General features: G+C 45.8%; 1 protein-coding gene across 2 annotated transcripts in view; it reads left to right on the top strand.

Annotated features, from left to right (window-relative positions):
* The window catches only part of PITHD1 (PITH domain containing 1), a 39392-nt gene extending 22254 nt beyond the window's left edge, over positions 1-17138 (top strand). Inside the window, exons 2-6 of one of the 2 annotated variants that reach the window (XM_077296149.1) lie at positions 3259-3302; positions 3370-3447; positions 14718-14822; positions 15664-15754; positions 16457-17138. In XM_077296149.1, coding sequence (XP_077152264.1) covers positions 3259-3302; positions 3370-3447; positions 14718-14822; positions 15664-15754; positions 16457-16558 — 420 coding nt within the window. In that variant the 3' untranslated portion in view covers positions 16559-17138. Of the gene's footprint in view, positions 1-3258; positions 3303-3369; positions 3448-14717; positions 14823-15645; positions 15755-16456 lie in introns of both variants that reach the window. The other variant, XM_077296148.1, reaches the window with a different exon arrangement.
* The last annotated feature ends 6761 nt before the right edge of the window (positions 17139-23899 follow it).

Raw genomic sequence — 23899 nt, 5'->3', positions numbered from 1 at the left:
CGTTACCACATTTTGAGAGCTATAATTTTTCCATATTTTGGTCCACTTTTTTTTATTTTTACTTTGCCCCAGGGGGGACATCACAGTAAAGTGACAGATCGCTGATCTGACACTTTGCTGTGCACGGTGTCAGATCAGCGATCTGACATGCACAGCAGTGAGGCTTCCCTGCGCCTGCTCTGAGCAGGCGCTGTGAAGCCACCTCCCTGCAGGACCCGGATGCAGCCCCGCGGCCATTTTGGATTCGGGAACTGCATGGAGGATGTGCTCACCTTGTACCGATCGTCTCAGGAAAGCACGCAGGGAGCCCCCTCCCTGCGCGATGCTTCCCTGTACCGCCGGAACACTGCGATCTTGTTTGATCGCAGTGTTCCGGGGGCGGTCCATGACCGCTCCTGGCACATAGAGCCGGATGTCAGCTGCGATAGCTGACACTCGGCCGCGCTCCCCCCGTGAGTGCGGCTGATTGCGCTGGACGTACTATTCCGTCCTTGGGAAGTAGGGCCCACCCCACATGGACGGAATAGTACGTCCAATGGCAGAAAGGGGTTAAAGGGAATCTGTCACCCCAAAAATCGTATGAGCTGAGGCCACCGGCATCAGGGGCTTATCTACAGCATTCTGTAATGCTGTAGATTAGCCTCCGATGTAACCTGAAAGGTAAGAAAAACAAGTTATACTCGCCCAGGGGCAGTCCTGTCAGTCCGGGGCCTCCCATCTTCATAGGATGACGTCCTCTTGTCTTCACGCTGCGGCTCCGGCGTACTTTGCCTTGTTGAGGGCAGAGCAAAGTACTGCAGTGCGCAGGCACTGGGCCTCTCTGACCTTTCCCAGCACCTGCACACTGCAGTACTTTGCTCTGCCCTCAACAAGGCAGACAAAGTACGCCGGAGCCGCAGCGTGAAGACAAAAGGACGTCATCCTATGAAGATGGGAGGCCCCGGATCGGACCGCCCCTGGGTGAGTATAATCTAACCTGTTCTTTCCTTTCAGGATACATCGGGGGCTTATCTACAGTCAGGGCCGGACTGGCAATTCTGGCATATGCCAGAAGGGCCTGTCTGGTTGTGGGCCACCTAGTCTGCTACATTAACAGAATTGGTGTTCTCAAAACACCCATACTGTTATGAGTTGTGACGGAGGTATCATTAGAAATATTGGTAAATCTTTCTTTCCTCCATGCAGGGAAATATTAGTAATATATCCCATCTGGTGCTTGGGAACAGTGAAAACCTGGGCCTGTGTGATTTCAAATGCCAGGGCTGAATTTCAGCCTCAGTCCGTACCTGTCTACAGCATTACAGCATGCTGTAGATAAGACCCTGATGCCGGTGGGCTTGGTTCATATACAATTTTGAGGTGACAGATTCCCTTTAATGGGCTATTTCCTTGTTAATAGATAATCAATTTAAGCAGGTAAAAGGTGTGAAGCTGACTCAGGGCTGTCCCACACGTCCAGATAATTCCGGTACCGGAATAAATCGGTACCGGAGTTATCCGTGTCCGTGTGCCTGGGAACTCACGGAGGCCATACCTGCGGCACACGTGTGCCGCCCGTATGGCGAGTGGGTACCACACGGAGCGTGTGGTACCCACTCTGCATGGTGCTGAAGCTGCGATTCATATGTTCCCTGTAGCAACGTTTGCTGCAGGGAAAATATGAAGAATAGTGTTTAAAATAAAGATCCATGTGTCCGCCCCCCCCGCTGGTCAGAAAATACTCACCCGGATCCCCCGTCGGCAGTCGCTCCTTCCTGGTCTGGCCGCGGCTTACTGTATGCGGTCACGTGGGGCCGCTCATTTACACTCATGAATAGGCGGCTCCGCCCCTATTGGAGGTGGAGCCACATATTCATGAGTGTAATCGGCCGCATACAGTAGAGAAGCCGCGGCCAGACCAGGAAGGAGCGACTGCCGACGGGGGATCCGGGTGAGTATTTGCTGACCAGCGGGGGGGGCGCACAGGGGGTGGGAGGGCGGCGGACACATGGATCTTTATTTTAAACACTATCATTCATATTTTCTCTGTAGCAAACGGTGCTACAGGGAACATATGAATGGCGGCTTCAGCACCATGTGGGGGGGACAGCGCTTACTGTAGCGCTGTCTCCGGCACGCCACACGGACCCCAGACGGAGAATGTCCGTGTGAGGTGCGTGTTTTACACGGACCCATTGACTCTATTGGGTCCGTGTAATCCGTGCGCTCCCACGAACACTGACATGTCTCCGTGTTTGGCACACGGAGACACGGTCCGCACACGGTCCGCACAAAATCAATGACATCTGAACAGATGCATTGATTTTTATGGGTCTACGTGTGTCAGTGTCTCCGGTACGGGAGGAAACTGTCACCTCACGTACCGGAGCCACTGACGTGTGAAACCGGCCTCAAGGTGTAGCTTTTGGAAACACTTGCTGTGATTCCACAACATGCAGTCAAAGGAGCTCTCAATGGAAGAGAAACTGACAATCATTAGGCTGAAGGGAGGGGGGATCCATCACATGGCAGAACCTTTAGGAGTGGCCAAATTAAGTTTGGCATGTTCCTCAAAAAGAGTTTGGGAAGTCAAAAAGGCCTGGCCATCCACTGAAGACAAGTGACTGCAGAATCCTTTCCAATCGGGAAGGAAAACCCCTTCACATCATCCACCCAAATGAACACTCTCCGGGAAGTAGGTGTTTCAGTATTTAAATCTAGCAAAAAGAGGACTTCATAAGAGGAAATACAGAAGGTTCACTGCAAGGTGCAAACAATTAATCAGCCTTGACAATTGGCCAGATTAGGCTTTGCAGAAAAAAATCTAAAGAAGCCATCCCAGTTTTGGAATGGATTTCTTTGGACAGATGAAAGGAAGATCAACCTGAATGATAAGAAGAAAGTGAGTAGGGAAAAGGCTTGTCCATGCTAATGTCCTTGGATTTTCAGCAGCAAATGATGCCTGCTCTTTTGCTGTGTTTTTGTTGTGTGGTTTTTCTCCCCCCATTCAAGTCAATGGGTGCAAAAACGCTGAAAGTGACATGCGCTGTCCAAAAAACAGCAAAGCACAAACTACTGACGAAACAAAACAAAAAACCAATATGTATGAGATTTCTGAAATCTCAGGCTTTGCTGGTACTGTAAAAGCAGCTGAAAATTAGCATAAAAAAAGCAGCAAAAACGCCCGGTGTGAACTTGCCCTAATAGTACAGTAATCAGTTTAAATGTGTAAATCATACTAGCTTGCATGAGTTTTTAATATGACTCTTATCTGTTCAGTTTGTAGAAAGCGATGACGATGCAGAATTGCTGTTCAACATCCCGTGAGTATGTTTTATTTGGAGGTTTTCAGTTTTATGACATTTTATTAACTCTTGCTATCTTTGTTAGGTTCACTGGCAATGTGAAATTAAAAGGGATCATTCTCATTGGAGAGGATAGCGATGAGCACCCTTCAGAAATTAGATTGTGAGTAGCATTAGATTGTGAGGGGAACAATTTTATATATATTTTTTTTTTCATTCCTGCTTAGAAAAACCAATTAACCCCTTAGTGATCAAGCCAAATATTTTAAAATCTGACCCGTGTCACTTTGTGGTAATAACTCTGGAACGCTTCAACAGATCCCATTGATTCTGAGGGTTTTTTTTGTTTGTTTTTTCCATAACATATTGTACTTCATGATAATGGTGACTGTGAATATTTTCTGCTTTATAAAAATATCAAATTTTAGAAAAAACATTAAATAGCAATTTTTAAACTGTCTGATTATCCCTGTAATCTAGATGGTTATACCACGCAAACATTTAACATTTTCCTCATGTCTGCTTTACATCACCACCACTTATAAAATGTTGATATATTTTGTTAGCATTCTAGAAGGTATAAAAATGTAGTTTTTTTTTTGTTTTTTTTTTAATGTGATCTGTTAACCCCTTACTGACATCGGACGGGATAGTACGTCCGACGTCAGGTCCCCTGCTTTGATGCAGGGCTCCGCGGTGAGCCCGCATCAAAGCCGGGACATGTCAGCTGTTTTGAACAGCTGACATGTGCCCGCAATAGCGGCGGGTGAAATCGCGATTCACCCGCCGCTATTAACTAGTTAAATGCCGCTGTCAAACGCAGACAGCGGCATTTAACTACCGCATCCTGCCGGGCGGCCGGAAATGACTTCATCGCCAACCCCCGTCACATGATCGGGGGGTCGGCGATGTGTCAGGACAGTAATCATAGAGGTCCTTGAGACCTCTATGGTTACTGATCGCCGGTAGCTGTGAGCGCCACCCTGTGGTCGGCGCTCACAGCACACCTCATTTTCTGCTACATAGCAGCGAATAGCAGATCGCTGCTATGTAGCAGAGCCGATCGTGCTGTGCCTGCTTCTAGCCTCCCATGGAGGCTATTGAAGCATGGCAAAAGTGAAAAAAAGTTAAAAAATGTGAAAAAAATAAAAAAAATATAAAAGTTTAAATCGCCCCCCCTTTCGCCCCAATCAAAATAAATCAATAAAAAAAATCAAATCTACACATATTTGGTATCACCACGTTCAGAATCGCCCGATCTATAAAAAAAAAAAGCATTAACCTGATCGGTAAACGGCGTAACGAGAAATCGAAACGCCAGAATTACTTTTTTTGGTCGCCGCGACATTGCATTAAAATGCAATAACGGGCGATCAAAAGATCATATCTGCACCGAAATGGTATCATTAAACGCCAGCTCGGAATGCAAAAAATAAGCCCTCACCCGACCCCAGATCACGAAAAATGGAGACGCTACGAGTATCGGAAAATGGCGCAATTTATTTTTTTTAGCAAAGTTTGGAATTTTTTTTCACCACTTAGGTAAAAAATAACCTAGTCATGTTAGGTGTCTATGAACTCGTACTGACCTGGAGAATCATAATGGCAGGTTAGTTTTAGCATTTAGTGAACCTAGAAAAAAAGCCAAGCAAAAAACAAGTGTGGGATTGCACTTTTTTTGCAATTTCACCGCACTTGGAATTTTTTTCCCGTTTTCTAGTACACGACATGGTAAAACCAATGATGTCGTTCAAAAGTACAACTTGTCCCGCAAAAAATAAGCCCTCACATGGCCAAATTGACGGAAAAATAAAAAAGTTATGGCTCTGGGAAGGAGGGGAGTGAAACGAACACGGAAAAATGAAAAATCCCACGGTCATGAAGGGGTTAAGCTTTGAAGTGACTTTGGGGGCCCTACATATTGGAAACTTCCAAAAGTGACACAATCTTGAAAACGGCACCCCTCAACATATTAAAAATTGCTTTCAGGTAGTTTAACCCTTCAGGTGCTTTTCAGGAATTAATGCCAAGTCACAGCTCTCTGGAGTGTGTGGGCTGGGCACAGGGCCGGACTGGCCATCGGGCATTTCTGGCAAATGCCAGAAGGGCCGGTCCCTGTAGTGGGCCGCTCGATCTGTTGCCCCCTTCATGCTCTCAGCCGGCGTTCTGTTTTCTCCTGCCAGCGCACTAGGCAGCATCAGCTTGCCTTGTACACAGGATCGCACTTCTAAAATCACTGCGGCCGCCACGCAGTAGACAGGATGAAGTTGATGGTCTGAACGCCAGCGGCAGCTGTCATGGTAACATAGACACAGGGCAGGGGGAGAGGCGCGCTCTGCTCTTCTGTGCTGCTGGGACGGGACCCTGCCACTTACGGCAGCCGGGGGTCAGGAGTCAGGACATCAGACGCCCACTTCCTCCTGTCCAGCCGGGCGGCAGCGACAGAAAGGATTTACGAGCTGCTGATAACTTTTCCCTGAGTGCATGGAGCTGAAGCACAGAAAGCCCGGAGTTGTACCTGGAACTAGCTAAGAGGCAAGCACTAATAGAATTAAGAAAAAAAGCTGTGTCTACTCTTCTTTCACGGCACTAGCTCAAAAAAGCACCACTCCTGTGGTGAACTATACTCCCAGCATGCCATAGGAGCTGCTGTACATGCTGGGAGTTAGTTCTCAAAAGCAGGGAAAAGGCTATGTGCACATGTAGTTTTGATGGCTGCGGATTTTTCCGCAGTGGATTTCAGATGAAATCTGCAGGTAAAAGGCACTGCGTTTTACCTGCAGATTTACAGCGAACTTACCGCAGATTTTGTGCAGATTCCACCTGCGGTAAACCGCAGCAGATTCCGCACAAAGAGTTGACATGCTGTGGAATGCAGCAGGCAGGGACCTGAGGCTGTAGAGCGAGGGCAGCCATAGTTCACTTCACCCCTTCACATCTGATTGGAGGGGGGATAGCGTCACATGGACGCTAGCTGCAATCAGATCTGGGGGGTGATGAAGGTCATCAGAGCGATTGTAGCCACGGGGGGGGGGGGGGGGGGGGGGGCAAAGCCAACACATCTAGGAAGTTTTCAAATGTAGCAGTAATCCCCCCCCCCCCCCCAAAGGAAATGTACAATGTATTTGTTTAGCGACCTATCCAGGTTTGAAGTGACTGGGGGTATTCCAATATATAGTGATACCATTTTAAAAACCGTGCCCCTTCACACACTGAAAACTGCTGTCAGGTAGTTTAACCCTTCAGGTGACTTTCAGAATTAATGTAAAGTGGCATGACAAATGAAAAACTGTATTTTTACTGCCTAAATGTTGCTAACTTCTGAACAGGTCTCTGTAACACTTCTTCCCTGGCGCCGATGCGTGTCACACTGACATCCATGTGTGTTATGCGTGTGCAGGACGTCTTGCGGCCCATGCTGACATTAAAAAAAAAAAAAAAAAAACTGTCAGTGTGCTTTGCCCATGGACACACTGTCCGTGGAAACACACGGACATGTGCACAGACCCATTCACTTGAATAGGCAAATAGTGCTCCGTTCCTCCCGAGCCTCTCTGCATGGCTGAGTAGCACTGTACAGCCACATATGGGTATTGCCACTTTAGTAGAAATTGTCGGACAAATTTTGGTGCAATTTTTATCCACTTGTGTGAAAATGTAAAATCTTTGGCTATAACTAAATTTTGGTGGCAAAAATGTAGTTGTCCTCACTGGCCAATGAAATAAAACTGACACACCCGTGGTGTCAGTATGATCACTGCACCCCTAGATGAATTCATTGAGAGGTGTAGGTTGTAAAATGGGGTCCCTTATGAGGGGTTCTGCTGTTCTGGCACCTCATGGGCTCTCCCAGTGGGTCATGGCACCTGCAAACCATAACTGTAAAATCTGGCGCTCCTTGCCTTCTGAGCTTTGCACTGTGAATGAAAAATTTCCCGATTTTTAAATGTATGGTGTTAGCACACTCAGGGAAAAAATGGACCTCGGTTAGTAAAAAAAAAAAAGTTATTAGCCCTTAGAAAAATTAAACTTGGGGTTAAATAATTTTAGTGGTAAAAATGTAATTTATTCTTTCTTCACCGCTCAGTGGTATAAAATTCTGTGAGGCACATGTGGTGTCAATATGATCACTGCACCACTAGATGAATTCAGTGGGGAGTTTAGTTTGGAAAATGAGTTCACATATAGGGTGGTTCTGCTATTCTGGCACCTCAGGGGCTCCGCCAATATTACATGGCACCCTCAAACCATTCTAGCAAAATCTGAACTCCAATATGGCGCCTCTTCCCTTCTGAGCTTTGCACTGTGCCTCAAAAGTAGTATTCCCCCACATATGGGCTATCGGTGTACTCAAGAAAATTGCGCAACAAATTGGTGCAATTTCACTCTTGTTATCCTTATGAAATTGCATAATTTGGGGCTGAAATAACATTTTTGTGAGGGAATCTGATTGATTTTTTTTTTTTTTTTCATGGCTCTGCCTTACAGACTTCTGTGAAGCACTTGGGGGTTCAAAGTGCTGACCACACATCTAGATAAGTTCTTTGAGGGGTCTAGTTTCAAAAAGTTATTTTAGGGGGGTTTCCACTGTTTAGGCACATCAGGGGCTCTCCAAACACTACATGGCGTCAGATCTCAGTGCCAGACAATTTTGCATTGAAAAGTCAAACAGCGCTCCTTCCCTTCCAAGCTCTGCCATGCGCCCAAACAGTAGTAGTGGGGGTAATCTGAGTACACAGGATAAATTGCACAACTTTTGGGCTCTAATTTCTCCTGTTACCCTTGGGGGGGGGGGGGGGGATTGGATCTGAAGTGACTTTTTTTTTTTTTTTGTGAAAAGTAAAATGTTAAAAAAAACAAAAAAAGTAATTCTAAAAATTCCAGTGAAGCGCCTGAAGGGTTAATACACTTTAATGTGGTTGAGTACCTTAAGGGGTGCAGTTTTTAGAAGAATAGGGTCACTTTGGGGTATCTATCATATAGACCCCCTCAAAGTGACTTCAAATGTGATGTGGTCCCTATATAAAAAAAGTTGTGAAAATAAAAAATAGCTGTTTAACTTGTAATCATAACAAAAAAATTTGAGTGAAAGTAAGCATGTGGGAAAGGTTACTTAACACAATATACTTAAGGGCATGAAATCAAAGTTGGAAAATTGTGAGGGGGGAAAAAACAACAAATTTGGCAAATTCTGTAAACGCAAATCATATTAAAAATAAATAAAAAAATGTACCACTGTCAAGTACAATATGTCACGAGAGAAGATCTGTTGAAGCATCCCAGAGTTACCTCCATAAAGGGACAGTGGTCAGAATTGTAAAAATTGGCCCGGTCATTAACGTGCAAACCACCTTTGGGGGTGTAATGAAGTGAAGAAATTCAGAAAAATGAGTGTACATAAAAGGGAACTGTGAAATTGGATTACTCTAGAATTGTAGAATTTTTAAAGGGAACCTGTCCGGATTGTGCACAGTAACCTACACTGTCGGGTTGGCACCGGTACACTGATTAAACAACCACAAGGCGGATGTCATCTACCAAGGTATCATTTTAATCTTTATTTCTCTAGTCACCTTCCACGACGGCATATGGAGGTTGTCTCTTTGCCCTGATGGGGAACAGGAAACACAAGAGAGGTTAAAAGCACCTCCCACCTCCCATTCACCAGTGTCTTTCCTGTTCCCCATGGGACAGGGAGAGGTTCCATATGCTGTAGTGGCCGGTGACTACAGTCATTTCACAGGTCTTACCTGTATTTCAGCCGGGCAGCTGGGGTCGCCTTGTGCCTCTCCGTGGGCTGCTCCCGTCGTCCTGCTTGCCAGGTACCTCGGGACCCTTCCCGGCCTTCCTGCGCCCCCGTGAGGGTAAAGCAGGCCGGGATCCCCAGCCGGGATCCTCTCCGTAGCTTCCCGGCTTCCTCCCTCCATGCTGCTTGGTCGGCGTTCCGGAAGTGACGTCGGCGGTCGCGCGCGCGTCACTTCCGGTTTTCATATCACCCTGAAGCCGGCTCTTCCGGGTTTCACCGGCGGCGGTGTCGGCACAATGGCGTCCCACACGTGGATCCCGGAGGAGGAGGAGGGGAAATTCTACCGCTGGAGGCAGGTGCTAGGAGAGTACTCCATAAAAGCCTGCTGAACCACCACTGAGGTAAGACTATAATATCTTCAGTATGGATGGTTCTTTGTGTCCTGCACCTGCAGAGCCCAGCACTGCCCCTGCTACTGTGAGTATGCAGGGTCTGGATCCGGGAGGTAGTTTTTATCTTAGGGGTAGCTCCTCATTCTTCTCTCCCCCTCTGTTTCAGGGAGAAAAGTCTGCCCCTAGAGCTGCTATTAGGAAGAAGTGTCCGGTCTGTTCTGCAAAGCTCCCTCCTACCTGGGATAAAAAACTCTGCCAGCCATGCACGGACAGGATAGTTAAAGCAGAGCAACCATCTCTGCTAGATGAGATACGCTCTCTCGTTAAACAGGAGGTACAATCTTCCTTAGCAGCCTTCACTCCTCCACCCCCACCTCCGCCACCACATTCCCCAGCTAAGAAGAGGAAGATTCAGGTCGTAGAATCGGATCCGGATTCTGACCACTCTTTTTCTTCATCTGCTGGCTGGGAAGATCCAGCATCCCCTAGGGCTGAGGTCAGGAAATACCTCTTCTCCTCGGATTATATTGAGGACCTGGTGTCTGCTGTTCGTAACACCATGGGGCTCGAAGAGGAACCTGTACCACAATCCATACAGGATCATATGTTTGGTGGGCTTAAATCGGAGAAAAAGGCAGGGTTCCCCGTTCATGCAAATGTGATTAATATGATTGAGCAAGAGTGGGATCTCCCTGAGAAACGTCTTAATATATCTTCCGAGATGAAACATAGATTTCCTCTAGAAGGCGACCTTGTTAAACTTGACATTCCCAAGGTGGATGTGCAGGTGGCCAGAGTTGCCAAAAGAACAGCACTCCCCTTTGAGGATGCGTCGCAGTTAAAAGACCCTATGGATAGGAAGATTGAGAGTCTCCTGAAGAAATCCTGGGAGTCGTCCTCTTCTGTTCTCAAGGCTAATATTGCCTCTACTTGTGTTGCAAGGACCCTTTCCTGCTGGCTGGAGAAATTAGAATCGCACATTTCTCAGGGTACCTCCAGAAGTGAGATGTTGGATTCCCTCCCTATCTTACATAAGGCTACTGGGTTTCTGGCGGATGCCTCTCTAGAATCCGTTAGAATTGCTGCCAGATCTTTGGTGCTCTCTAACTCTGCCAGAAGAGCCCTCTGGCTTAAATTATGGAGTGGTGACGTCACATCTAAGGCCAAGTTATGTGCCATCCCTTTTAAGGGAGACTATGTGTTTGGTCCAGCTTTAGACGACATTTTGGATAAAGCGACCGACAAGAAAAAAGCGCTCCCGGAGCAAAAACAACCAAGAAAACGGTTTTTTCGTGCCCCACTGTCTCAACCCTCCCAGCCGAGGGGTAAAGGCAAGACCGGCAGGTGGAGCTATGCTAAAGGCAGAGGGAAAAATATCTTCGTCCCGCAACAACAGCAGCAGCAGCAACAGTCATTTCAGCAAGATAAACAATGACTCCGACCCGGTGGGGGGAAGACTCTCAAATTATGTGGATCAGTGGCAAAACATCACCAGCTCCCACTGGGTCCTCAATGTTATCAAGGAGGGCCTATTGATAGAGTTAACTTCCCCCCCCCCCCCTCAGGGTCTAAAGATTACCACCTCCTCAATGAGGAATCACAAACTACTAACATTGGGTCTCAGAGACCTTTTAAGATCAAATGTGATCTCCCCAGTTCCACAATCAGAATGGGGTCAGGGACATTACTCCCGCTTATTCATGGTACCAAAACCATCAGGGGAAGTACGTATCATCATAAATCTAAAAGGTCTGAATCAACATGTAAAATATCGAAGATTCAAGATGGAGTCTGTAAAATCAGCCATTCCCTTAATACATCAGCACGCCTTTATGGCGACAATCGACCTGAAAGATGCGTATTTTCATATCCCTATTCACCCGAGACATATAAAATATCTCAGGTTTGCGATTCAGGGGAATCATCAGGTGGAGCACTATCAGTTCAGAGTCCTCCCCTTCGGCATCTCATCAGCTCCGAGAGTGTTCTCCAAAGTGATGGCGGAAGCCGTGTCATTCATTCGGAGACAAGGGGTTTGTATAGTGCCTTATCTGGACGATCTGCTGATAGTAGCTCCCACCAAAGTGACCCTGGTATCTCACGTATCAACCACATTAGAGATATTGAAGTCTCTGGGTTGGATACCGAACATAAAGAAATCCCAGCTTCAACCCTCAAGAACCAGAAGGTTTTTAGGAGTAATTCTGGACTCGGAAAAACAAATGTCCTTCCTTCCAGAAGACCACAGACTACCATTGGTAGTAAAGGTCAAGAAATACAAGGAGACGAGATCTCCCACGCTCCGGGAAGGAATGTCACTCTTAGGCTCCATGACAGCATGTATACAGTCGGTGGCTTGGGCTCAAGCCCACTCAAGAATTCTCCAAACTCATTTGCTAAGCAATTGGGATGGTCGTCCTGGCTCTTTAAACAAGAGGTTTCACACTCCAGGTCGAGTAAAAGCATCACTAACGTGGTGGATGAAGTCCGAAAATCTTCGCAGGGGTGTGAGTTGGATTCAATTCCCGTTAACCACGATCAAGACAGATGCCAGCAAGAGCGGCTGGGGAGCCATGATAAATCATGTTCCTTATCCGGGTCTTTGGGACCCGTCAACCAGAGAGAGATCGTCAAACTTCCGAGAACTCAAGGCTGTGGAAGAAGCTCTCCTTACAACAAATCATCAACTCTCTGGACAACATGTCCAGATATACTCGGACAACATGACCACGGTGGCTCACATCAGGCATCAGGGCAGTACAAGATTCACCAGTCTGAAAAATATCTCTGCACGAATCTTTGCCTGGGCCGAGAAACACCTACTGTCTCTGACGGCAACTCACCTAAAAGGTACTGCCAATTTTCAGGCAGATTATTTGAGCCGACAGGATATTCACCCAGGCGAATGGAGTCTGGATCGGCAAACTTTCAACTTACTGGTAAACAGATGGGGTCTCCCGGAGGTCGACCTCTTTGCTTCTCACCAGAACGCGAAAGTAGAAATATTTTTTTCCCTGGATACAAGAGGAAATCCCAGAGCAATAGATGCCTTGGTTCAAGATTGGCAATTTCATCTGGCATATGCTTTTCCACCCATACCGATCCTGGCAAAAGTGCTACGGAAGATAGAAAAGACTCCAACTATTTTGGTCGCTCCATTTTGGCCCAAGAGAAGTTGGTTCAACATGATTATTCAACTTCAGGTGGACGGACCGTTAATGTTACCATCGAAGGCCAATCTCCTTTCCCAGGGCCCAGTGCTTCACTCGGATCCTCAGAGGTGGAATTTAGCGGCGTGGTTTCTGAAGCCAATGTGCTGAGAGCAAAAGGGCTATCTAACCCGGTTATAGCTACTCTTCAAAAATCCAGAAAACCGGTAACAAATGCTATTTATAATAAAATCTGGAAAAAATTTTCATCTTTTTGTCTGCCTAACCCTCCAGACCCTCTTAAGCCAGATATATCTAAGATATTGGACTTTTTACAAAGAGGCCTAGAAATTGGTCTGAGACCCAGTACTCTGAAGGTCCAGGTCTCGGCACTTAGTTCCATCTTTGACCAAGATCTAGCAGGACATCGCTGGATTAAAAGGTTCATGACCTCAGCAAACAGAATGAACCCTAGGAAACAAGTTATAGTTCCTCCATGGGACCTTAATATTGTGCTTCAAGGCCTTACAGGTCCACCGTTCGAACCTTTGTCTACCTGTTCCCCACAGAATCTCGCCTACAAGACTATTTTCTTGGTAGCTATAACTTCAGCTAGAAGAGTGGGTGAATTACAGGCCTTATCAATAAGAGAACCTTATCTACTGGTTAGAGAGGACTCAATAGTTCTCCGTCTTGATCCTTCTTTCCTCCCAAAAGTGGTCTCTGAATTTCATCGTTCTCAAGAGATAGTGTTACCAACTTTTTGTAGTAATCCTGCAAACTCTGAGGAAAGAAAATTTAATACTCTTGATGTTAGACGTATCCTGCTACATTATTTAGATCAAACCAGTGCTCTTAGAGTCGATCACAACCTTTTTGTCCACTCTTCAGGACAAAATAAGGGGAAGAAAGTAGCCAAGAGTACCATCGCTTCTTGGATTAAAAAAGCCATAACAGAAGCTTACCTGGCTCAAAATAAACTACCTCCAGTAGGAATCAAGGCCCATTCAACTAGATCTACGTCGGTCTCCTGGGCAGAGAGAGCAGGTGCGACTCCAGAGCAGATCTGCAGGGCAGCTACGTGGTCGTCTCTCCATACCTTCTCCAAACATTATAGGTTGGATGTATTATCCAACAGAGATTTAGTCTTCGGCCGCAAAGTTCTTCAGGCCGTTGTCCCTCCCTAGTGCCAATTAGTTGGTATTCCTCCATATGCCGTCGTGGAAGGTGACTAGAGAAAATAGAATTATTCTTACCGTTAATTCGGTTTCTAGGAACCTTCCACGACGGCACTAATTTCCCACCCTCTATATTTCCTGGATTAATTCTGGGACTCAGAAGGTAACCGGTGCTATGGTTTCAGTTATAAGTCACTGGTGAATGGGAGGTGGGAGGTGCTTTTAACCTCTCTTGTGTTTCCTGTTCCCCATCAGGGCAAAGAGACAACCTCCATATGCCGTCGTGGAAGGTTCCTAGAAACCGAATTAACGGTAAGAATAATTCTATTTTTCAGTTTTGAGTTATTGATATGCTCGTGCTCTGAGGTGACTGGGGGGGGGGGCGCGCTGGGGTCTTTTAGGTATTCATCAGTATGGCTTCTGACAGGTCACTGATCCCTCCAGTGACCTGCCCCTGTTTTACATAAAATTATTTCAGCAGGCAGCACATTTGCTGCAGCATGATTGCATGTAGAACATGCATTTATTTTATTTGATGCTATAAATAAATTCAAAAACTGTGCCAAAATGGCTCCACCTGCGCAGGAGCAGCTATCAGATTGCCGCTGGCTGCAGATGCCATTTTTGCTACTTTTTTTTAAAAAAAAACCCATGTACTGTATATGTATTTAATCAGTGAGCTGTCAGAAGCCATACCGATGAATACCTAATCAGAGCACCACCTAAAGACCCATCCCAGAGCGTGAGCATATCATGAACTCAAAACTGCAAATAAAGATTAAATGACAACCACAAGATGGATTTCAACAACCAAGATATCTTAATCAGTATAACGGTGCTGACCGGAGTCTGCAGGTTACTGAGCACAATCCTGCTGACGGGTTCCCTTTAACTGCAATTGTCGGGTTTTTTTTTTTGGTTTTTTTTTCTTTCTAATCAGTTTTTCATACTATGCATGCCTCTTCCAGATTTAAGAACGTTCCTCACATGAGCTTTGATGACGTTGGAAGGGAAGCTGATCAAGTTTTCAATCTTCACGTTGACACCACAGGAGAACTAGAATATCCAACAAAGTACGTATGATGTCGCGTGTCTACCCATAAATATGCTATGCGATTTAGTGAATAGATTTTGCAAGATCTCCATGCCTTTTGATGGAACGTAGGTAAAAGGACACTGATCCTATGAAAGTTAATTTGTCTTCTGGGAGTGTAAACAATAATAAAATGTGCTTTTATGTATAATTTAGGGTATGCTTGCACCTAGCAGATATGCAATTTATTTTTTGACTGTTTCAGTCGTATGTATGGGGTTTGAAGAAATTTTATGTTTCATAAATCGCACATTGAGGTGCAGAAGATGGATTCAGTTGCAGAATTTTTTTTATTTTTTATTTTTCCTGGTACTGTGGTAGAAGGAAAGGTGACATTCAAAGGTACAATTGGGGACGCACAAGTCCCCACACTGCTAAATTGACGGAAAAATTGTTGCTTGGAAGCAGGGCTGTGGAGTCAGTAAGGCAAACCTGACTCCTCAATTTCCATGTCCTCAAGTCCACCAAAATGGGCTCAGACTCCACAGCCATGCTTGGAAGGGATGGGTGGAAAAATGGAAAACTGCCATGTTGTGGCAACCCGTTCACAAAATTGCAAAAAAATTTTCTTTTGTTTTCTCCCCCCTTGCCAGAGCCATGATTCTTTCCTTTCGTCAGTTAAGCCTTATGAGGGCGTACTTTTGCATTATTAAACTATTGATTTTACTGTAGACATACTGGAAAAATGGTAAAAAAAAAATCCCAAATGCAGTTAAATTTGTGCAAAAAAAAATGCAATTTCATATTTGTTGACTGTTTAAAGCGCTTTTTTTTTTTCCCCCCCCCCCCCCCTCTTCTAACAGAATTTCTCGCTTTTCAAGTGTATATCATCTATCTATCCACATTTCCAAAAATTTTGGCGCTGAAAACACGAAGATTTATTACATTGGTTTAAGAGGAGAATGGACAGAGGTAAATAGAAATTCAAATACGCTGCGTCACTTTTCTGCTGCAGAATTTCAAGGACAAAAAACTTTATTCATAAAATGTGATCTAAATAATAGTGGTGTATGTTAGATTGGTATGTAGAATGTTCAAAATGGCCACATTGCAGAACTTGATTGTATATCATTCCATCACGCACATTGTTTCCTGGCAGCAGGATAGTGGAATTGGCTAAAGTTTTCTTGTGATTCCATGAGGTTACAGACTGCAAATGATTGGATAATCTAAAGCTGTGGTTACGTTGTGACTTTAAACAGCGCAAGTGCAACCGGAGAGCTGTTGTACTATTGAGTGCTTCTTCCCATCTCTCCGTGCACGGTACAGGTGCTGTTTTCCAGCGGTCACAGCACAGTCCTGCTCCTAAAATAGGGACCCACTTCTGTTCCATGTAGCTGCCTAGGGCTTAGTTTAATCAGTTTGTGCTAAGGCTCTTGTTGGCAAATTCAGGTTCACAATCGGTCAGTTAAGTTCAAATCCACTTTGACCCAACCTTTTCTTGTCTGTTTTTTTTCTACATATAGTTGTTGTCAAATGGATAAACACATTTCACTCAATTGATTCCAATGTTGAACAGCAATTGTTTAAAAATGGAGTCCTAACCCAAACCGTACAGAATGCAGGGTTAAGGCATAAACCATTTAGCTTCATTGTCACGTTTTCTATTTGCAGGCACATCGCCATGAAGTGACAATCTGCAACTATGAATCTGCCGCCAATCCTGCTGATCATGATATAACACACATCAGCCCGCAATCCCACTTTATCTCCTAGAGCAAGTGCAGCGGACCATAACTAGTTTTAAGGAACTCTGCAGGGGAAAAAAAAAAATCTTGATCTGATAATGACATGAGAAGTGCCAATTTTCTTCATTTCCTCAGAAATGTAATGGTCTAGAAAATGTTCAGAAGCAACATGCACAAATAAAGGTTGTCCATTTATTTTATTTTTTTCTTAAAACTGTTCACTAAAAGCTTGGACTGGTGTAAAATTACAAAAAATGAATAATTCTTGCCTTACCTGACTGATGCTGCAACTTTCCAGGTCTCCTTGGCCAACAGTATGTCTGCTGCAGCCAAGTCTATATCAAAATGGTTGCACTCCAGGCTATGTAGACCAGAAGAAGACCCAAGAAGTGGTGTCTGGGGGGGGGGGAATCGGTGAATAGTGTATGTGGGTTTTTTGTTTTGTTTTTTCTTTAAGGGGTGAATGGACATGGGCAGATGTTAATATGCATACACCGCATACAGTTGAGAATCTCAAAATATATATAGTGTCATGCTTCTTACTGAAAGTTGGCTTTGTTGGTGTTTATTTGCAATCTAAAAATATTTGATTAAAGTTTTTTCCACTATTTGTTCGTTCTTGCATAATTTGACTCCTATGGTTATCCCCCCCCCCAAAAAAAAAAAAAAAGTTCAGAATTGCACATTTGCAACAATTGTTAGGCTACTTTCACATTTGTGTTAGAATCCGCAGCGTATCATCCGCAAACGCATGCAAAAACTCATGCAAACGTCTGTTAACGCAGCGTTTTTTATCCGCATCAGCTTACGCTTGATGGTCAAAAAAAGCAGCGTTTGCATGCTTTTTGACATGTGTTTGCGCTTTTTATGCGCATGCGTTTGATATTTCCAGGAGGGTGTGTTTTTAATGGGCATGCGCAGTCCGAAGTACGCAAGCGCAACAAACGCATGCGTACGCCAAGACATGTGTACGCATGCGTTCCCATAGATGGTAATGTGTTTTTTTGCCGCATTCCTTGCGCTAACAACTGCATACGTTTCTAGGCAGAAAATTGACGCCTCTAAAATTACTACATGTTGCATTTACCACGCCAAACTGCAGATGACGAAACAACGCATGCGACGTCAAAACATGGCAAAACGCAACCGATCGCAGACTCATGCGTCCCTAATGTTAAATATAGGAAAACACAACGTATGCAGATATTTGCAGAAGAAACGCTGCGGACACAACCGCAAATGTAAAACCGGCCTTAATATTGACCTGATCGCATAAAAATTAAGCAACTTTGCAAATGGCTTGGTTTGGATTACAGGGAATCTGTTGGCAGGTCTTTGCTATATAATCAGAGCATTTTAATGGAGAAGAGACCCTGTTTTCAGGTATGTCATTTACTGGGCTGTAGTTTGCTGTTTCACTGCAATGAGTGTTTCAGCTGCAGGAGCTTATCGCAGCAGCCTCATAATCTAGTCACTACTGCACTGATTAGCAGGTGGTAGGGTTAAGGCCCCGTCTCACATAGCGAGATCACTAGCGAGATCGCTGCTGAGTCACTAGTTTTGTGACGCAACAGCGACCTCAGTAGCGATCTCGCTATGTGTGACACGTACCAGCGATCAGGCCCCTGCTGTGAGATCGCTGGTCGTGTCGGAATGGCCTGGACCTTTTTTTGGTCGTTGAGGTCCCGCTGACATCGCTGAATCGGTGTGTGTGACACGGATCCAGCGATGTCTTCACTGGTAACCAGGGTAAACATCGGGTTACTAAGCGCAGGGCCGCGCTTAGTAACCCGATGTTTACCCTGGTTACCAGCGTAAATGTAAAAAAAACCAAACAGTACATACTCACCATCTGATGTCCGTCAGGTCCCTTGCCGTCTGCTTCCTGCTCTGACTGACTGCCAGCCGGAAAGTGAGAGCAGATCACAGCAGGGACGTCACCGCTGCGCTCTGCTCTCACTGTACGGCGGCTCAGTCAGAGCAGGAAGCAGACGGCAAGGGACCTGACGGACATCAGATGGTGAGTATGTACTGTTTGTTTTTTTTGGTAGCCAGGGTAAACATCGGGTTACTAAGCGCGGCCCTGCGCTTAGTAACCCGATGTTTACCCTGGTTACCCGGGTGCTGCAGGGGGACTTCGGCATCGTTGAAGACAGTTTCAACGATGCCGAAGTCGTTCCCCTGATCGTTGGTCGCTGGAGAGAGCTGTCTGTGTGACAGCTCCCCAGCGACCACACAGCGACTTACGACCTGGCCGTGATCGTTGGTATCGCTGGTCGTGATCGTTGGTAAATCGCTATGTGAGACGGGGCCTTTACACACACCTCAAAATTCATTGTGTCTGCATATATTTTTCTTGCTTTCTACGATTTTACATTTGAGTTGTGACTTCAAGATCACCCAGCAAACACTGGAGCAATCCGGCAGATAACAACCTGAAGGAGACTGATCGGACCCCTCAGATAACAAAAACAATGGTCTTATTCTTACTAGAGATGAGCGATTTGTTTGGGTCCTACCTTAAGGTACCGTCACATTAAGCGACGCTGCAGCGATATAGACAACGATGCCGATCGCTGCAGCGTCGCTGTTTCGTCGTCTGGTCGCTGGAGAGCTGTCACACAGACAGCTCTCCAGCGACCAACAATGCCGAAGTCCCCGGGTAACCAGGGTAAACATCAGGTTACTAAGCGCAGGGCCGCGCTTGGTAACCCGACATTTACCCTGGTTACCAGTGTAAATGTAAAAAAAACCAAACACTACATACTTACATTCCGGTGTCTGTCGCATCCCCCGGCGTCCGCTTCCCTGCACTGTGTAAGCGCCAGCCCTAAAGCAGAGCGGTGACGTCACCGCTGTGCTCTGCTTTACGGCCGGCCGGCGCTGACACAGTGTAGGGAAGCGGACGCAGGGGAACGCAACAGACACCGGAATGGAAGTATGTAGTGTTTGGTTTTTTCTTTACATTTACAATGGTAACCAGGGTAAATATCGGGTTACTAAGCGCGGCCCTGCGCTTAGTAACCCGATGTTTACCCTGGTTACCAGTGAAGACATCGCTGAATCGGTGTGTGTGACGCTGATTCAGCGATGTCAGCGGGTGATCCAGCGACGAAATAAGGTGCTGGCCTTCTAGCTCCGACCAACGATGTCACAGCAGGATCCTGATCGCTGCTGCGTGTCAAACACAACGATATCGCTATCCAGGATGCTGCAACGTCACGGATCGCTATCGTTGTTAAGTTCAGTGTGAAGGTACCTTTAGGCTACTTTCACACATCAGGTTTTTACCGTCAAACACAATCTGTCAAATGTTGGAAAAAAAAAATGGATCCGTTGCAGATTGTGGAAAAATGATGCAACGGATCCGTTTTTTTGACAGAACAGACTAGCATATCCAGATAATTGGATTAAAAAATGGCGCATGCTCCGTTTATTAAAAAAAACGGAGTCTGTCATTTTCCAGATTCGGCTTCCATTATAGCAAAAAGCCAGAAGTGCCGGATCCGGCTTCTCCAGCTTTTTTGCCGAGACAAAAAATATTACTGTGTACGCTTTTTTTTTCCAGATGCCGGAAACAACATTTTTGCCGGCAAAATCAGACGAAACTTAAGGTCATCAGGCGCGAATACAAGTCTATGGGGGGAAAAACTGATCTGGCGGCATCAAAATTTGCCAGATTGAGCCTGACTGAAAGACGGATGTGTGAAAGTAGCCTTATTCAGGAACCTGTAGCGTTTACCGAATAAGCTGCAGAGGGAACCTGGATTGCTCCTGCTGGCCTGTGCCACAGCTGCACGTGTTGTGGCTGCTTCAGTTACAACTGATGCATGGAGAGCCCTAGATTACTTTCTTGAGCGGTCTAGTTTCCAAAATGGTGTCACTTGTGGGGGATTTCTACTGTTTTAGCATGTCTGAAATGATCATTATACCCCTGGATAAATTCCTTTTCAAGGGGAGTGATTTCCAAAATGGAGTAACGTGTGGGGTTTCCACTGTTTAGGCACATCATGGGCTCTCCAAACGTGACCTGTAGTGATAAGCGAGTATACTTGTTGCTCGGGTTTTCCCCGAGCACGCTCAGGTGATCTCCGAGTATTTGTTAGTTTTCGGAGATTTAGTTTTCGTCCCTCAGCTGCATGATTTACGGCTTCTGGACAGCCTGAATACATGTGGGAATTCCCTAACAGGCAATCCTCACATGTATTCAGCCTGTCTAGCAGTTGTAAATCATGCAGCTGAGGTGACAAACTAAATCTCAAAGCACTAACAAATACTCAGAGACCACCCGACTCACTCGTTCCTTTCCGAGCCTTTTTATGTTGCCAAACTTTTTTTTTGTGTGTGTTTCGCCCCCCCCCCCCCAGTTATGGGGTATCTGTATACTCTGGAGAAATTGCCCAACAAATTTTAGTTTTTTTTTTTTAGCTTTTTATTTTTTATTTTCACAAGGGTAACAGAAAAAACAAAGTACACTTTGGGGGAAGATCTTTTTTTTTTTTTTTCTTCATTTTCATAACCCTATGGTATAAATTTGTGTGAAGAGCCTTGGGGGTTCAAGGTGTTCACCATACATCAAGATACAGTCCTTGAGGGGTCCAGTTTCAAGAATGTCACTCATGGGTATTTCTACTGTTTAGGGTCATCGGGTGCTTTCCAAAAGTGACATGGCATTTGCTCTCCATTACAGCCATTTTTGCAATCAAAGTCAAACTGTGCTCCTGATCTTTGCTGTGTGCCCAAAACGGTAGTTTTCCCCCCACATATGGGGTGTCTGCGTACTCAGCAAATTTTGGGCTCAATTTTGTTACATTTGTGAAAATAAAAAATGGAGGGCTAAAGTAAATTTGTGGGGGCAAAATAGTGAAATCTGTGGGTTTTTTTTTTCTTCCACATTGGTTTAGTTCCTGTGAAGCACCTGAAGGGCAAGTAAACTTCTTGAATGTAGATTAGAGAAATTTGAGGGGTGCAGTTTTCTAGAATTGTGTAACTTTATGGGTATTTTCTCTAGTTGCCTTCCACAACAGCCCAGGAGGTTGTCTCCATACCCTAATGGGGGACAGGAAGCACAAGAGGTTAAAAACCCCTCCCATTAACCAGTGTCTTTCCTGTTCCCCATTGGGCATGGAGAGGTTCCTGGTGCGCTGCACGGCCAGCTCTGGCAGTGTACCTTATTGCGCCGGGCACTGGTGGTCGGGCCCCCAGGGCTTCCTCCTCCGTTGTGCTCCCGTCTCCTCCAGATTCTATGACCGCATTCCTGGTCCTCCTGCGTCTTCTTGCGGGGGTAAAGCGGGCCGGTGATCCCATCCTGGAGGCCTCCCTGAGCTCTCCCCCTCCTGTGCGCGCTGTTCGTCGACCCGGAAGTCACGTGGCGCTTCACTTCCGGGTCGGCGCTCCTGTGTAGGAGCGTTACTATGGCCGGGTTGCTGGACCTCTGAACGGTGTGTGAAGCACGCTGCATCCTCGCACGCCTGCCTGGGACTGCGGAGGGGGAGGGGCAGCTAATTGCCAAGCGCTGAGGCAGCATTATTTTCTATATAAGCTGCAGAAGACGTCTCAGGTAAGCCTGTTCAGCATGGATACGTCTTGCCCTGCAGCTGCAGAGCCCAGCGTTCCCCAAGCCCCATTAAGTGTGGCAGGGACGGGTCCCATTTAAGGGTAGATTTTAGTGTACCTTCTCATACTGCTTCCTCTCTCATTTCAGGGAGATGAGCCTGGCCATAAAGCTACTACTAAGCGCAAATGTGCTACTTGTAATGAAAAACTGCCCTTAAAATGGGAGAAAAAAATCGTGCCAACCCTATACGGACAAAATCCGGGCTGAACATCCTTCACTAATTGAAGAGATACGTTCCTTGGTTAGACAGGAGGTTCAGACCTCTTTAGCCACGCTTGCATCCCCTCCACCACCACCTTCACCTGGTCCATTGCTTCCCAAGAAATGAAAGATTCAGGAATATTCTGACTCAGAATCTGATGGCTCTTATGCGTCATCCTCAGTTAAATGGGAAGATGTCCTACCGCATAAAACTGCTGAGATCAGAAAATACCTTTTTTCCTCTGAATATATTGATTGGTGTCCGCGGTGAGGAATACTATGGGACTAAAGGAGGAACCCGTTCCTCAGTCTATACAGGATGAGTTATTCGGCATACATACTGATAAACAACCTGGTTTTCCCGTACATAAAAGTATCATTGATATGATCAATAATGAGTGGGAACTTCCTGAGAAACGGCTAACCACCCCGTCAGACTTTAAACACAGGTTTCCTCTGGATGAGGATTCAATTAAATGGAACATTCCAAAAATCAATGTTCAGGTGGCTAGAGTGGCAAAAAAGACTGCCCTGCCGTTCGAAGACTCCTCCCAGTTAAAGGATCCCTTAGATAGGAAGATTGAAAGCCTACTCAAAAAATCCTGGGAAACTTCCACCTCGGCCCTCAGGTTCAATATTGCATCCACCTGTGTAGCCCGGTCTCTCTTCCGCTGGATGGAGGAATTAGAAAACTGCATCTCTCAGGGTACTCCGAGAGATGAGGTGTTGGACACCTTGCCTATTTTATATAGAGCAACTGGATTTCTTGCAGATGCCTCCCTGGAATCCATCCGTGTAGCCGCCAGATCTTTAGTCCAGACAAACTTGGCCAGAAGAGCTCTCTGGCTAAAGATGTGGAGTGGAGATGTCACTTCAAAAATAAAGTTATGTTCCATTCCCTTTAAGGGTGACTATGTGTTCGGGCCCTCATTAGATGACATCCTGGAGAAAGCCACGGACAGGAAAAAGACTTCTTGAACAGAGACCTCCCAGGAAGCGGTTTTTTTCGGGCTTCACAGTCCCAGCCCTCCCAGGTTAAGGGTAAAGGAAAATCCGGTAGATGGAGTTATGCCAAGGGGAAACCCTAAAATATCCTTATTCCCCAGCAACCACAGCAAGAAAAGCAATGACTCCGATCAGGTGGGGGGGAGGTTTTCGAACTTCGTTCACAGTTGGCAGAATATCTCCAACAGCCCTTGGGTCGTAAATGTTATCCAGCAGGGTCTTCTTATAGAGTTCGAGGCGCCTCCTCCCAGGATCCTAAGGGTCACCTCCCCATCATCTCGGGAGACTCAAAAATTAATGATGTCAGGATTACAAGATCTGATGACCTCGAGAGCCATTTCAATGGTCCCGGTAAACGAGCAGGGAAAAGGGCATTATTCCCGTATATTTATGGTAAAAAAGCCTTCCGGACAAACCCGGATCATAATAAATTTAAAAGCTCTCAACCAATACATCACTTACCGCAAATTCAAAATGGAGTCAGTAAAATCAGCCATCCCTCTGATAGCTTCTCATTCATATATGGCAACAATAGATCTCAAGGAT

Source organism: Ranitomeya variabilis, chromosome 3, assembly GCF_051348905.1.
Source record: "Ranitomeya variabilis isolate aRanVar5 chromosome 3, aRanVar5.hap1, whole genome shotgun sequence".
Lineage (NCBI taxonomy): Eukaryota > Metazoa > Chordata > Amphibia > Anura > Dendrobatidae > Ranitomeya > Ranitomeya variabilis.
The sequence above is the reverse complement of the archived record's forward strand: the minus strand, read 5'-3'. Positions and strand labels throughout refer to the sequence as shown.